A 17,284-nucleotide genomic window follows, 5' to 3' on the forward strand; every position below is an offset into this window, starting at 1 on the left:
AGGTATAAGAGTCGAGGGGCATGAAAGGGAAGCAGTGGTTGGGAAGGGAGTGAGACAGGGTTGTAGCCTCTCCCCGATGTTATTCAATCTGTATATTGAGCAAGCAGTAAAGGAGACAAAAGAAAAATTCGGAGTAGGTATTAAAATCCACGGAGAAGAAATAAAAACTTTGAGGTTCGCCGATGACATTGTAATTCTGTCAGAGACAGAAAAGGATTTGGAAGAGCAGCTGAACGTAATGGATACTGTCTTGAAAAGAGGATATAAGATGAACATCAACAAAAGCAAAACGAGGATAATGGAATGTAGTCTAATTAAGTCGGGTGATGCTGAGGGAATTATATTAGGAAATGAGACAGTCAAAGTAGTAAAGGAGTTTTGCTATTTGGGGAGCAAAATAACTGATGATGGTCGAAGTAGAGAGGATATAAAATGGACTGGCAATGGCAAGGAAAGCGTTTCTGAAGAAGAGAAATTTGTTAACATCGAGTATAGATTTAAGTGTGAGGAAGTCGTTTCTGAAAGTATTTATATGGAGTGTAGCCATCTATGGAAGTGAAACATGGACTATAAATAGTTTAGACAAGAAGAGAATAGAAGCTTTCGAAATGTGGTGCTACTGAAGAATGCTGAAGATTAGATGGGTAGATCACATAACTAATGAGGAGGTATTGAATAGAATTGGGGAGAAAAGGAGTTTGTGGCACAACTTGACTAGAAGAAGGGATCGGTTGGTAGGACATGTTCTGAGGCATCAAGGGATCACCAATTTAGTATTGGAGGGCAGCGTGGAGGGTAAAAATCGTAGAGGGAGACCAAGAGATGAATACACTAAGCAGATTCAGAAGGATGTGAATTGCAGTAGGTACTGGGAGCTGAAGAAGCTTGCACAGGATAGAGTAGCATGGAGAGATGCATCAAACCAGTCTCAGGACTAAAGACCACAACAACAACAACAATAACAACATGAGCATTTATGAAAAGTGTTTGAAGGGCCTCATGCGAGGCGGTCCTTAGGCCAAAGATATTGGCATTTACGACTGCGTGGCCACGAGATCATCAGGATTGGACTGTGAATCAGTGGAAATGTGTCACCTCATCGGATGAATAATGCCTTTTTAAAATTTTCAATTTTTTAAATATCAGGTCGATTTTCGTGTCCAATTCCAGGCTAATAGATGTTCGAAAGATGCAGCGCCCACAGACACAGAGGTGGGGGCAGTATTATGCTGTAGGGGACATTCACCTACGTTTCCATGGGACTTGTAGTAATCGAAGGCAACATGACGGTTCTGATCACGTAAACACTATTGTGAACCACTTGCATCCGAACATGTTGATGTCTTCCCTGAAGGTGGTTATCTTCCAGCATGATAACTGTCCCTGTCACAAGGCCAGAATGGTGCCATAGTGCTATGAGGAGCGTGATAGTAAAGTTACGTTGCTTTCTCGGCTGCCAGATTCGACTCATCTCAATCTGATCGAACACAACTGGGGTGCTATTGGGCGCCAGTTCCATGCCCTCAGATCACTGGCCAAGAATGTAATGGAATTTTGTGATCCGTGCCTAGGCAGCTACTGTCGCATATCTCTGGAGGCCCACCAAGGGCTTGTCGAATCCATGTCACACAGAATCGCTGCTGTGTTACGCTCCAAAGGTGGGGCAACAAGCTATTAAGCAGGTGCTCACAATGTCTTGGCCAATTAGTCTATGAGTGCTAGTAGCAGTGGACATGAGAGGAGGGGGGACAGGTAGAAGAGAAAACTAATAAATCACAATTAATGAAGAAAGGAAAAATAAAAGAGCCATGACTGACTGAGAAATGAAAAGAGATTCAAGTATAATTGCTGCACTGCCAGACAGATGGAAAAAAGTGCGATATATGTTAATTTTTCGGGCAATGTATGAGGGTGACAGAAGGAAGTGCTTCACTATCTTCTTAAAAACAACAGAGCACTGAATTCTGCTCAGAGTGCAAGGCAGTTTTAGAGGCGGATGACAGGAAAGAGTTTGCTACTGTTTTTGTTTTATGGACCAGGTGATTCAGCTGCCCCTACTACTGGGTTTTAGGCAGTCCACAACGCTTTCAAATGCAACGCTCAAGATTTTTGTATTCTCTCACTCAGTATGCACGAATTGTTGGTCCTACAGAAAAAATGAACTGGACATTTCTGTAGGAATGTAGCATAATTAAATTTTGCACTAGGATGCTTTTTTGTTGGAGCCCGCAGTTTCCGATTTATTAAAGGAAAACCAATTTGATGGTTACTTTTGAGGGTTTTTCTTGAATAACTCGAAAACTACGTCCTCTAGCCAAATCGTATCCCAGTACAAAATGCAACTAAATTAAATTTCCTACTAAAAGATCCTGTTTAGTTTTTCTGTAGGACTGATATTTTACGTGTAGCAAACGAGACAATATGAAAATTTGGACGTGATATTTGAGGTCATTGCAGGTTGCATAAAACCCAGTGGTAGGGGCAGCTGAATCAAATTTTATAGGAATTAGATAAGTGAGGCCTTGTGCTTCGATTGTGGTGAAATGACAGATACTTAATATCTAATGCAAGGTGCTGGGATTCATGCACACTGAGGAGAAGGTCAAGCAAACTGAGCGTTTGGGAGTCAGGTAACTTGTCTGTCTGCAACCAACCTAACTTGAAGTATGAATCAGTCACATGATCAAATAGACGAATGCTGCAGTAGTAACGCAAACAAGCGTTCATGGTTAATTCTAACTGTCTTGTGTTGTCACTAGTCGTGCCTTGTTAGATTACGTCGCGGTAGTGAAGATGCTGTAGGACGAGTCACTGGACATATTTACGTTTAACACCCTGAGGAAATATGTTGCTGAACTTTTTGAGAGCACAGAGGTAAGCTTGTCTCCTCCTGTAAGGAGCAACAATATGTGCTGCTCCGTGATTTTGGATGCGCGTTTATTGTCGTCGGAGAGGTTTTTAGATATCGCCTTTCAGGCCAGTGCTCGATTTTTACAGCAGAAATGTTTGCCCTTTACCACGGATTCTGCAAATCTGTTGCGTACTCTGATACCTTCAGTGCTCTCCAGAGCCAGTGTGCGATGAAAACGTACCACCCTTTAGTACAACGGATCCAGGAATGGCTTCACTCTCTCGCTGATGCTGCTACCAATACTACATTCATTTGCGTACCTGGACCTGTCGGGATGTAGTGGAATGAGGCTGCTGCTGCTAGTGCCATTGCCTCTGACAATGCTGCAGTTTTATTTCCCTGACCACTTAGCAATTCCACGTCTTCGGACGACCTCAACAGTGCTGTATATAGGAACTATCATTCCAGCACGACCGTTGGTTGTTTCCCCGTGGCAACACGCTCAGGGTGATTAAACCCCCCCCTACGGCTTGGGCGGTTTACTTCTGACCATCTCGTTGCGAGGAGATCTTTGTAACTGTCTTTTCAGCCATCGTCAGCTGCTAAGCGGCGACACCGAACCTCTTTGCTCTTGCTGTAAAGAACCACTGACGGTAGGCCACATACTAATCCAATGCCAGTTCTTTAATCTCTCTTTCACTTTAATGTGTGTTTGTCATCTGAGCTATCTGAGGTTTTATCAGATATGGCACAGGCTGTAGAACTCATTCTACTATCTACTCGCTGTAGCAACAAGGCGGAGGAGATTACTCTTCGACTTTGGAGATCATTGTCCTAGAAACTATTACCAAATGGCCAGTCAAAAAGAGGAGGGTGTTGTAATTGTTAATTTTAGCTATCCACTTAGTATGTGGCTTTTTAAATAGCGTTCTAGCCTCACTATGATTATTCATTATAGTTTTACCTATCCACTAATTCCGTTTAGGCACATACGTGTTAGTCAATTTCAAGAATCACACAGTGCTTTCGGTAGAAAACGGTGAAATACATGTCATGATTTGGGCGCTTATGTACTCCAACGTCCCAAACAAACAAATAACGTTGACATTATCATCCAAACTTGCGTCTGAGTACTTACTGTTTTCTGATATGATATGGAATACGTCAAGAAGAATAAGAGTCAGTTTTTTTCTTCTAATAATTTCCGGGTGTGCAGCCGGATCCCGTCGACATTTTGCCACGATATTTCGGCCCAGAGACGTCCGGCCATCATCAGGTGAGTACACAACTACTGAAGAGCCCAATTTTTTTTTTTCCTTTATTGGGTTTCGATTTCCCCTAAAGGGGGCGGGCTGGCAGCAGCTTATTACGCCGCTCTTCAGCCTACAGAAGTTGTTTTAAAAAGATGAAGGTAATAAAAAATAATAACAGTTTTTTTTTTAAGGAGAGCCCAAGTGCAGTCGCGGTATTTATGCCGAATCTCGCGCATGCGAAATGTACTGCCATCCTACAGCGCATGCGTCGGGTGTTCGACATGCGCGTCATAGCCGAGTTCTACGTGCTGCCCTCGGTGGCAGTTTGTCTCTTCACCATTACAATGTAAGTTCTTCTGTTAAAATTAGAGTTGAGGAGTTACAATTAATAACATTTTTTGTCGTTACAACTTGTCTCAGTACTGACAGTGTCTTTTAGAACTGTCAGAACGTCACTAACAGTTGCAAATAGCAGAATGTCGGTTTAACGGATCGAAAACTACGGTGGTCAGAGTCGATTGGGTAGGTTGAAACTCACGTTGAATCAGTTCGAGCCCGTCCCCGGACGTGAAGCCCGTGATGACGGGGACCTTGTTGAAACGCCCTGCCTTCAGGCTTTCGGCCGGCCACTCGGTAACGAAGGCGCCCTCCACGTCCTGTTCAAGCACGGGGAGCCAGGCAAGGTGCTGGATACGGATCTCCTCCTGCAAAGGCGGCAACAGCACAATTAGTAGGCTGTAAGAATAAAAGACATAGATAGCAGATTACACAGGGTGTCCAGTTTATCTTGATAACCCCAGTAACTATTTTCTTGAGAAGCAAAATAAAAAAAATGTATCAAGCGAACGTTGTTTAGCTACCAGGTGTGAGGTTAATTAACATAGCTGCCTTTCTTGTAACTTTGTTAGTTATGAAGTTATGCGCAGCACTCCTTTTTTAAATAGTGCCCTATATCTTTTTCTAGTAATAAACTCCCTCTCCTCAAGTCATGTTCAAAACGTATCACAGTATACCATTCAAATAAACATCACGATATTAAAAAAAAAAAAAAAAAACGTAACAGGAAATTGACTGTGTCTCTCATGTATTAGTACACGTTGCATTTGCTCAGGGTAACATTACTTATCCACTTTCTGGAGTTGATAGTTAACAAGTACAAGCACAACGAAAATGCAAACCGGTCGTTACTGTTCTGCTAACTAACATTCTCCATACACCAGAGGTATCTCTACCTTATCTTCGTTGGTGTAATTGGGTACACAAGAACCTCCAACTGAAGACAGTTGACGGAATGACTGGTGTGCATTTTTCTTGAGTTTTCATTTGTTTACTGTTATTTCCTTCAAGCGAACGAGTCGGGTTACCTTGTGTAACTGTTCTGTTTGCTACTATATGAGAGTCAAGTGAATTTTGTGTTACATGGCGAAACAACTTTTGCTTGAAACATTTTTTTCTGCTTCTGGACAAAAATTATTTGGGGTGGCCAAGATAAATGCGACACCACGGTACACCCTTTCTACAACCAGTTGGATTCAAGAACGGCATACAAAGCAGATCCTCTACATCTGGGCGTGATCCAGCAATAATGTAAGCATGTAGCAGATTTTCTGCAACTAGACAGAATCCGAGAAATACGAGTATGTAAGCAGTTAGCAGCTTGTCTATAAGTATGCAGAATTAATCCCACACCACCAGCAAATGGCGTAGAGCGGTACATTTTCTCCGACAGAAATCCATAAACGTATCTATAATGTATTTGTGTCTTGTCTAGTTGTTTTTAGATGGGTTATGGCTTAACGACAATATCAATCACCTGATGTAATTAAATAGTTCAGTCAGTTAAAAGAAATTTCGCTACGATCTCAGTTTGCTTTTCATTATGCAGTATGTTCGAAAATGCCCGTTACAAACTTTTAGGACTTATACACAGGAGTGAGTACATAATGTATGCATGTCATCACGCGTGGTGTCTGTTTTGTCAGACGTGTCCGGTGGAACAGACACCACTCAGATATGTCCATCTTTTACGTAGCCAAATTCAAGGGAAGCTATCAATAATTAGAACGAAATGGAAGATGAGGACTAGTGTTGTGTCGTCGATGAGGTCATTGTAAATGTAGCACAAAATTAGATTTCAAGAGAATATTCACTGCGTTTGCTTGAAGCAAGTTAGGGAACCGACAGCAAATGTATAATTGGATGGCAAGTCGAGGATTTGAACTGCCGTCCTACTGAATGGGAGCTCAGTCTCTTAACTATTGAGTCATTTTGCTAGGTCTACGGTCACTTACTGTCCAAAACAATATGTTATGTTAGGATGTTTTCAATTTCTTTCTGTTACTTAGCTATGATGATTTCCTGCATACCACCTAAACTGACTGCCACAGTCTCGTGTCCCAACCACCTGTTAGCCGGCAAGATAAATATTGACAGGCCATCGGGATCTCCTATTAATATACTACCCACCATCAGACCGTGGGAAGTCATGTACTGCGACCCTACTTGCAAGGGGCCACTGGTTTAAACGGATCCTGGAGGGAAAGCTGGTAGAAATCGGAACACAGAAAAATATTTAGTAAAGAACACAAGAGAAGTGTTCTGAAATTAAAACAGAACAACGTACTCTTAATTGAGAGCAGCCTTCAATGACATAGACAGATTCGCAAGATGACGTAGGCTATAGGAAGAAAAAAATGGTTCAAATGGCTCTGAGCACTATGGGACTTAACTTCTGAGGTCATCAGTCCCCTAGAACTTAGAACTACTTAAACCTAACTAACCTAAGGACATCACACACATCCATGCCCGAGGCAGGATTCGAACCTGCGACCGTAGCGGTCGCGCGGTTCCAGATGTAGCGCCTAGAACCGCTCGGCCACCCCGGCCGGCGGCTATAGGAAGAGAAGTACCCTATAACTACACAAGTTTACCTCGAGAACAATTGTGAGAGAGAATACTGAACCACGAGAAGTAGGGTTTGGCAACAAATCTGAGCAACATTACTATAATCCATTCATCATAAGAATAAACCTGATGTAAACATTGCACTATGTATTCTTCCGCGTTTGCTGGAGCCTCATTGGATTTCCGTGTCACGTGGGACTGTAGCCAAGCTATCTCGAGTACTGTTAAGTACAGTAATAAGGGTACGTTTTGTGCTGTGCGTTACGCTCACGTCTACTTAGCGATAATACGGGACAACAGGTTTACCGGCGCATTTAACTTGGACAGCACTGACCGGTGAGCTGGTACACGTAAAAAGTTCACACGTAGAAAGAGACGAATGTCATTTACTTTTTAAGCAGAATGAAATAATAAACTGCACATCTCCCACAATACGCTCCTTTGACGACTACACGAAAACTGCAACACGTTATCGTTTTTAGCTAACGTACTGTTGTAATTAAAAACAAAAATGATGAAAATTCCTGACTTAGCCACAGGGTAATTTTTCTGCATAAAATGTGTGTAGCGTAAGAGAGTATTGAAGGATTTCACCGTATAGTTAAATATTCAAGCCACTGAAGGTATTACTTACAGTCAGTCGTCTGGTACTCTCTTAACTTCTTCCATATCCGAATGAGAAATACATTTCAGTTCTGGAAGTGTCACCTGCTGCTTCGATAACGAGCCTATCAACAACAGAAGCTACGAAGCCAACCAGGCGCAGCATTTTCTCTTCTTTTATGACGAGCCGTTGTACATCCCGCCAGCGTTCGGCAGTGACGTGTGAAAAAGCTGCGTGCGTTAGTTCCAGTACGTCTGGCAGCTTAACAGTCTTGTTATAGTCCAAATGTAAAGAATTTAGTTTTTCATTTTTGCCTTAAAAATTAAATTTTGATTTCTTAATTTAAACAACCTTTATGAACAGTCTTTCAAAAAACATCCATAATTAAGAATTTGTATTTGAAATGGAAACAGGAATTTTGGGTGCATTGTGTAAGTAGAAACGAGAAGACGTGCATTATTCATAAAAATGATGATGAGTTTTATAATTACGAGATGTTGGTATTTCAAATTGAACGAGAAAAAGGAAGTTTATAAGAAGGTTTGCATCAACGGAAACAGGAATTTTGGGTGCATTGTGTAAGTAGAAACAAGAAGACGTGCATTATTCATAAAAATGATGATTTTTATAATTACGAGATGTTGGTATTTCAAATTGAACGAGAAAAAGAAAGTTTATAAGAAGGTTTGCATCAACGCACAATTAACTATAATTCACAGACCATTACTCTACCGACTGCGCTGTAAGTTCAACTAACATTCACTTCTTAACTGCAGTATACATAACAGTGAGAAAACTTCAAAGCCGATTAGCTCCGTAAATTTATGAAAAACATTAAGAACAGCCTGTTTCTCGGCACTTTTTAACCGTATTTCACATGCGTGTTTCACTACGGGACAGAAAGCATCCTCAACCATTTTCCTGCTGCGCATTAACAGCGTTACAATCAGAGCACAACGCTGCAGAGGCTGTGACTGTACAAGAGTTTTGAAATAAAAACTACGCAGCTAAAGGGTGCTTAAGAAAAATGTTGATGGCTGTTAATGCATTTGAATATCTTAAAGTTTCATTTAACGTAACTTAGTAATAAGATATCTAATACATAAGTAGGACCTACTTCCAAGAGCGTAACAACATCAGTGTACGTGTGCTACAGCTTCTGACCAATCATCGCGTTTGTGTTTGTTTACATACGGTTTATTCTTATGATGAACGGATTATAGACTGTGCCCGAAATAACGAACCGTTCAACTTCACCGTAGCATCGCGGTGCTATCTGCGGACAAGTGGCTGTCGCAGGCGGGGTGGCAGCTGGTGGGCCTTCCAAGAAGACTTAGTAAAATGCCTCGGAGTGACGATGCACAAGGGTTTTATTAGCTGGTCGGTACATCACACTAGCGCGCCTACGGCTGTAGCCTAAACAGTGATTCTGGTGAAAACTTTCTGGGTGGTCAAGCGGTTAGTTGCCGCCCGCTGGGCCACAGAACTGGCCGCTTCCCTTTTGCACCAAAGGTTTCCTATCCTGGTACAGCGCCAGCCGTTGGAACAGCAGGCTTTTCTGTACTCGTGTGCTCCTCAAGACCAAGGAGACGCTTCGTTTGTACTTGATCCTTTTTAACGACCATTGTCATATTAAACAATTTATTAATTCCTCTCAAAATGTACGTAGGGAATTGTTATTATTCCCCTCCGTTCTGTAATTATTTAGATGGCATAATTAGTGATTGAATTTTTAGATACACCGAAATAAACTTAATACGCAAATTACGGATAGAGCAGCTGTTGGTTCCTCATCAAAAGGCCCCGAATCTCTCACCTGATTTCATATTCATTAATGACTTCTCGGCTCATCCTTTGTTTCCGGCATTGCGTGGCCGCCCGCGCGTTCGTCACTGCACGTGGCGTTCTCTTGGGAGGATTTGTAACACGATGCGTTATAAAAGCACTAAATAGTCTGAGAATGTGAATTGTTCTGCTTGTCTGCTTTGTAGTATAGGTACAACTAAAGCCATTTTCAATCTGATGGTTTGAATGCTACAGTGCTATACTACATATGGTCCTATTGGATGTAGTATGCCCTCGTCCTCCTCCACTCTTTTAACATACCCAAACCTAAACTATCTGGCACCTCATGTCGCCGGCCACGGTGGCCCAACGGTTCTAGGCGCTTCAGTCTGGAATCGCGCGACTGCTACGGTCACAGGTTCGAATCCTGCCTCGGGCATGGATGTGTTTGATGTCCTTAGGTCAGTTAGGTTTAAGTAGTTCTAAGTTCTAGGGGACTGATGACCTCAGATGTTAAGTCCCATAGTGCTCCGAGTCATTTGAACCATTTGAACCTCAAGTTCATTAACAATTATTCAGACCTTCATATACCGTTCAAAAATATTTCAAAAGGCTCTAAGGGACGTAACATCTGAGGTCATCAGTCCCCTAGACTTAGAACTACTTAAACCTAACTAACCTAAGGACATCACACACATCCATGCCCGAGGCAGGATTCGAACCTGCGACTGTAGCAGCAGCACGGTTCCTGACTGAAGTGCCTAGAACCACTAGGCGACAACGGCCGGCCTTCATATACTGTGTTTTACGGGCTATACGGCGCTACCGAATATAAGATGCATCTTAATTTTTACGTAATTTTTAAAAAAATAACATTTCTACTATCTTTATTATTAGGTTGCAAGACCAGATTAGACAAAAATTCTTATTTTATAAAACCAAATGACCTTTAAAATCCCTGAAAATCGACATCTGAACTTACTTTCTTCTTCTTCTTCTTCTTCTTCTTCTTCTTCTTCTTCGTCACCGTTGACCTCTTCGTATACAAGATGGTCTTCACTGCTACCAAGAGCGTTACTTACGCCCCAATACTTGAAATATTTAACAATAATGTCTTCTTTCACTCTATACCACGAATATTTTATCCACTGACACATTCGTTTGATTGTAGGTCGTTTTAAAGCACCCTTCGGCGTGAATTCATGATGGATTTCATCCAGCATCCACTCGTTCCATTCCTCTCTCATATATACTTTGAGTGGTTTATTTATCGAGGCATTAAGAGGTTGCAATTGTGAAGTAAGTCCTCCCGGAATAACAGCAAGCTCTGTATTTCCCTGTCTCAATTTCTCTTTCACAGGATTTTTAAAACGACTAATAAACTGATATAGCGCAAGAAGAGAACTCTTCTTCAATAAAGCACCTTTCCTTCTCTCCCACACTCGATTAATCCATAATTTCATACTAATCTCTTCCATCCGGCCCCTGACATGTACGGGAACAACACCTGGTGGTATTTCTGAAGGTTTTGGCATTGTTTTGCGTTTGACAAGGGTCATTGGATTAAGGTTAGTACCATCAGCATAGCATGAAAAGACAACAGCGTAGTGCATTTTTTATGAGCACTTGTTTTTATAGATACAATTTTAGCGTCTTTCATGGAAACAATTCTTTACTTGACACACTAAATGTCAGAGGAGTTTCGTCCTTAGTCGCTATGTTGCTTAGTTCCACACTCTTTTAGACTTAGAAATCTAACTAACCTATGGACAGCACACACACCCATGCCCGAGGCGGACTCGAACCCGCGACCGTAGCAGTCACGGACTGAAGGGCCTAGAACCGCTTGGCCACCGTGACTGGCACTCGTCTTCTTTCTATGCTGAATAATAAAGCGATAGAAAGGTAATATTTTCTCTTCACACTCGTGTGGCATTTTCAGAGATATTTTGGTTTTGTTTCGCATGCTAAGACCACGACACTTCATAAACCTGTAGCATTAACCAATACCCTTAAAGTCTGTTAAGCTCCACTACAGCACTAGCTTACAAGCGTGTCATTTGAATAATTTTTTTGTATTCATTGCAATGCTATTTTGTCGGCGTCCTTGAATTCATTTCAATACGTCATGTTCTACTTTTGGTAATTTTGCGTTCAGTCTTTTATTTGCATATTTAGCCGTCCTCATTTTTTCAGGTTTTCTTTACTAGCCCCCCAATCGCAAATGGTTTTTTTTTTCTATTGGTGGAGGGCCGAAATGCCGCTCGGCTGCTCTGTTTCAACGTCGTTCTGCATGTGCTATTACTTTCAATTTATAGTTCCCACCATGTGAATACCTTTTATTTTTTTCTATTACGAAACCAGCTACTAACAAAAATATTGTACTGTTACCGATGACACAAATCGCTATTAATTCAAGTTCACTGGCACCGTAGACTGCAATAGGCTAGCCAGTGTTCTGGGTTTATGATGGCAGATCTGGAGGGAGAGAGTGTTAGCAAGCTTGTGAATTCCAGCAACTCATGTTCGTCGCATCGGTGCACAACTGCTGCCAGTTGAATCCAATGTTGCCAGATATAGGTTTCCCGCAGCATCGAATATTACGGCCATTTGGAAGACTGGTGAGAATTTTAAACCAAGCACTGGAAATTTTTATATTAATTTCGAGCATACGACGCACCTGAATTTTGGAGGCAATTTTTCGAAAAAAAGTGAGTCTTATAGTCCGTAAAATACGGTAGCTGGGTAATAGTCCGCGTGGTGGATGACATGGATGCTTATAGTATAAACCTGCTGGAGTTACCTCTGGTGTGATGATGTCGTCATCGTGGGATACGAGGTCCTGTGGGTCAACCGTCAGCAGAAAGTCTCGCAGCTCCTGAGTGTTGTTCGCTGTGAAGCCCAGGACCTCCGCCAAGCGGAACGCCTTGGCCGCTGGGTCTGGCATTATTCCCCAGGGGCTGGCCGCCTCTCCACTGTGGATTATGGCGCTACGGAAGAGGCCTGTGAGGAAAACAAACGCATTGCTACTACATGTACATCTGAGACTGCGGAACCAACCGAGGGCTACCTCGGTGGCCACCGTGATCTACAGTAGACGTGTGTAATGTGACTTCACAGTGTACAGGGTGGTCAGAAACAGTCTGGAAAGCTTGTAAGGGTGTTGAAGGGAGGCTGTGCTGAGAGATAACTGTTAAGAAAAAAATTCTATACGTTGTGACGTTTTCCGAGCAATTTAGCCTTGTAGGTAGCCAATTAGAGGTGCTCGCAGATTCAAGCACTTGCACGCACTAAAATGCGGTAATGCACAGACATCTATGGGTCCGTGAATTACCACATGTTGAAATGCTAATTATCAGTTAAAATGTGCCTTTTTTCTGGAAGCGATAAATTTAAGCTAGATGAGTAAAAGCTACGTTTGTTCGGTTTCAGGAAATCGAACGAGGAACACGTTTGGCGACACTGTCTAGGACGGGCTGCTTGAATTGGCTAACTTCAGTGCTAAATAACTCGGAAACGGCGCAACTTACCAGACTGATTTGGTATCTACTATTTCTTAGCACAGTCTCCCCTGCAACATCATTCGAAGCTTTTCAGGCTGTATCTAACCACCCTGTATATACAGTGTGAATAGCTGTCAAGAGTGCATATGTGCATCTACTGAACCAGACGTTGTGTGATATACGAGATGAGGGTGCAGTTTAAAGCATGTTATGCCTCGGAAATAAGGTGGAACTTTTTACGTGTTCTTCGTATGCGAAGCATTTGAAAAATGAAGTTTCACACAAAATTCTGCGACTGTCTGAGCTGCAGAATTCCATAGCTCTGCTGTTGACTGGGGAACTGCAGCCTTCTGCGAAAACATCTGGTGTGCAACTGCAAGCGAAAAGCCTATGATGACACCAAGCAGAGTGTAGCAATTTTAATAAAGGCAGTAGTAGGAACTGAAAGGTGGATAATATATATATATGCTAGAATACCTGGGTGAACATACGTGTTGTACATGGACTGAAGAATGTTTCTTCTGATCTGTAGTGTCTTGTGTAATGACATTAATGATGAACCAGATGATAACAAAATGTGTTTAGCATTACTGTAGTCACGCCGTAACCACAATCAAGTCCAAATCCGAAAGCAGAGTTCTCAACGAAGTACTGAAAGTGCGTTAACTGCAAATACCAACGAACAGACAGGGCAGAACTGCCTCCTTCACGGGGAAGGCGTTGTTTATACTAGAATATTCAAGAATAAGCAAATAATTCCAAACATAAGAAATTTCGAGAACTTTTCTAGAAGTGATAAATTCTAAACAACAAACATTTGGTGGTGATCGCTTAGACTGTTTCTGATGTTCCTACGCACATACGGTTCTTGGTGAGTTGTGCCCTCTCGTGACAGTTGGTGATACTTGGTGATCCGAACATATCCTTGAACTCCCGCAGTGATTATGATTGTCGCTGGTATGTAGAGTTCTTTTGTGAGCCTTAGTAGCTTCACAGTTTAACTGAGCAGTTAGATTGAGACCAGAGCTTGTTTCGTCCATAAAGGAGGGGATAAGCACATTTTCAACTGCAAGCAACTTCCCAGAGCAATGTTTGGTATGTGTGCTTGTTAGAATGGCTTCGCCAATCTGAAATTCTGGTCTTCCACATTCTGACTGTTTGTGACACCTGCAAGAAGGCTCATCTGAGAATAATCTCATGACAACATTCTGTTAAAACACAAATTAGAAGGACAACCAGGTCTTCGAATGAAACACTTGGAATACGGTTTTGAATTCACATCTGGGAATATATGGCACTGTATGACAGTATCGTTTTTTTTTTTTTTTGTTTAGAGATGCATATGGGACCTGAAGATGGCGTAGCGGAATGCCGAAACTGGTGGTCAGAATAAAATAACATCTCAATTACACTGCTGTTGGCAAATTTCATTGATAATTACTTGACCATCCGATGTCCCATGTCCATAACGGATCAACAGAAATTAGAAGGGCTGTTTTCTATCATTGACAGTTATTCTTGCAATATCTGTTACTGTCGGCTGGACGTATTTCCCATTTGAACCTTCAGTACAATCGCTTGAGTATCGTGGAATATAGCCTTTTTTAGCTAGTGATGATAAACATTCGACATTACAGGTAAATAAGCCCTTGAGTTGACTAGCAGCCGGACAGTTTGTGTGCCGATGAGGATGTCAATAAGATTTCCTTACCTCTTGGTAGCCGCCGTTCACGGAAGATTTTCATCTGTTTCGATCTCACCTGCATAGATGGTCGCATCACTTTGTTTTCCTGAATTTGGTGGCTATGCGAGCAGTTGGTACCACTGTATGGCAACTGGGAACAGCTGCAGCGTGTTGCGTGGCGAGCGCGGCCAGGCTATGCTGATAGGATTCGTCCAACACTCGAATCGTCTCCAGTTGACTGGTGTGAGTAGGACCGTTGTGATGGTTACCGTCTTGCAGCGTAGTATCGTCGAACACTTGTCTTGGGGTGTATTCGATTCTTGACGGAGGTAGGTGCTAAAGATCGATACACTACTTCTTCAACATTCTCTTATCAGCTTCTGATATATGAGGTTGGCGTTTATGTTTTCTCTTGCTTGTTCGATCCGACAGTTCTGAATAGCAGAGAGAGGAGTATGAGAGAAGCTTCCACAAATGCTGTAGGGACCACATTCTGAGTCGGTCATTACCCTACTCTTTCCAGTTGCATTTCCTCAATATGCTGGCATGAATTCCTCGTTTCTTGTGACATCCTTTACCAGCAGAGCCTGGTACAAGTCTTCTGTGGCTCCTTTCATCAAATGTGAGATTTTGTTGTCTTCTATCATATTTGAATGCACAATGTGGCATAAGGCCAAAACATTCTGTTTGTAAGACTGAGTCGTTTCCCAACGACGTTGACCCTTGTTCTTCAGCTGTTCTTCCACCAAGTGGACTTGTTGCACCAAAAGTTTTCTGCAGTTGATTCTGGAATTTGTTCCAGCTATCTAGCTTCTCTTCGTTGTTTTTGGACCATTGCTGGGCTGTGTTGTCCAAGTAAAAGTACACGTTTACTAAACACATTGTATCATACCAACTGTTGTATCTGGCAACTCGGTCGAACCCCTTCACCCACTTAGTCGAGCCCTGACCATCGTCTCCAGAAAACACTGATGGATGCCTGATGTGCAGCTGACTTACTGTTTCTTGGAATCCATTGGTCTCTAGAACATACAGACCTTGGGAACTATGTACTGCTTGTACTCTGGTTCCTGCCCATGTAGGTAATGAATTTTTCGTTGCCTAATGGGAGCCACGGTGATGTAGACGTTTCAAAGTACCCGGCGTCTCCACAAAAAAAAAAAAAAAAAAAAAAAAAAAGGCACGTTGTAACTACAATCAAATTCAAATCAGAAAGCAGGGTCATCAGTGAAGTACAACACCTACCACTGAAAGCACGTTCATTTCAGACACAATGTACAGACTGAATAGAACTGCTTCCTGGAGGGCAAGTTCTGCTATTTATACAAACATGGAATATTTCAGAATATGTAAACATTACAAGCATATAAACATGTCGAGTTATGCTGGGGACCCACGGCATGCCAGCCAGCTATGCTAATCGTTACTCTCCACAGCTTGCAGAACACCTCGCCGCAATCATACGTTGCCGCGCCGGATTAGGCGCTGCAGTCATGGACTGTGCGGCTGGCCCCGGCGGAGGTTCGAGTCCTCCCTCGGGCATGGGTGTGTGTGTTTGTCCTTAGGATAATGTAGGTTAAGTAGTGTGTAAGCTTAGGGAATGATGACCTTAGCAGTTAAGTCCCATAAGATTTCACACACAGTTGAACAGTTGAACAATCATATGTTTCCTGAGCTCGCGAAAACCCCAATCCATAGCATTAAAACAGGTAAAAGAAGAGACTGTCCGAAGAAATCGAGTCCAAGACATTCGGATTACTACTTGACAATAGCAGCAATGAGATGAGCTATGAGCAACACTTTATGACTTAGTTATATGTTTAGGTGTCATGAACACTTACCACTCCCACATTGATGAAACGTTTTTGCTGGCGCACACAATTTTACAAACTGGGTTAAATAAACTGGTAATCATACAAAGCAATCATTGAGAACCAGAGTACTAAGTACGACAATACAACAAACTTTCGTAACACGAAAAGATCTAATCTCTCCTGAGTCCGCTACGTTTATGGAGACTTTGGTACTAGATCCTTCGGACACTAGGAAATCAATGTAGACGAGACAACATAAACCTTGTTCACTATTAAAGATCTACATCGTGACAACCTGGCCAATTTCGAGTGTCGTTAGTGAAACTCATAAGGTGTGCCACTCTTGTCTGAAATGGGCTGATGTACTGACCTGCAGCGAGAGGCGATAACACCAGGTGTGATGCAGAGCAGCCTCCAGAACTCTCGCCGCCGATGGTCACCTGGTTGGGGTCCCCGCCAAATGCGGCGATGTTCTGCTGTACCCACTGCAGGGCCATCACCATGTCCTTCATGCCGGCATTCCCAGGGATCACGTCGTCACCAGTGCTCAGCAAGCCTGCAAATGACGTCATAGCACAACTATTAAAAAATTGTGTCATTCCAATTCCGCCGGCCTGTGTGGCCGAGCGGTTCTAGGCGCTTCAGTTTGGAACCGCGCGACCGCTCCGGTCGCAGGTTCGAATCCTGCCTCGGGCTTGGATGTGTGTCATGTCCTTAGGTTAGTTACGTTTAAATAGTTCTAAGTTCTAGGGGACTGATGACCTCAGAAGTTAAGTCCCATAGTGCTCAGAGCCATTTGAACCATTTGAACCATTCCAGTTCCCCCCTCCCCCTACGTCATCCCCCGTCCACCCTCCCCCGTCCCCCCCTCCCCCCTCTCGATTTC

The 17,284-nt window shown here is 42.6% G+C and overlaps 1 protein-coding gene across 1 annotated transcript in view; it reads right to left on the minus strand.

Annotated features, from left to right (window-relative positions):
- Positions 1-17,284, minus strand: part of LOC126094774 (venom carboxylesterase-6-like) — a 92,585-nt gene that overhangs the window by 38,999 nt on the left and 36,302 nt on the right. The window contains exons 4-6 of the mRNA XM_049909327.1: positions 16,769-16,954; positions 12,201-12,400; positions 4,643-4,808 (exon numbers count right to left, since the gene is read on the minus strand). Coding sequence (XP_049765284.1) covers positions 4,643-4,808; positions 12,201-12,400; positions 16,769-16,954 — 552 coding nt within the window. The remainder of the gene's footprint in view (positions 1-4,642; positions 4,809-12,200; positions 12,401-16,768; positions 16,955-17,284) is intronic.

This window comes from Schistocerca cancellata, chromosome 8 (genome assembly GCF_023864275.1).
Source record: "Schistocerca cancellata isolate TAMUIC-IGC-003103 chromosome 8, iqSchCanc2.1, whole genome shotgun sequence".
Taxonomy (NCBI): domain Eukaryota; kingdom Metazoa; phylum Arthropoda; class Insecta; order Orthoptera; family Acrididae; genus Schistocerca; species Schistocerca cancellata.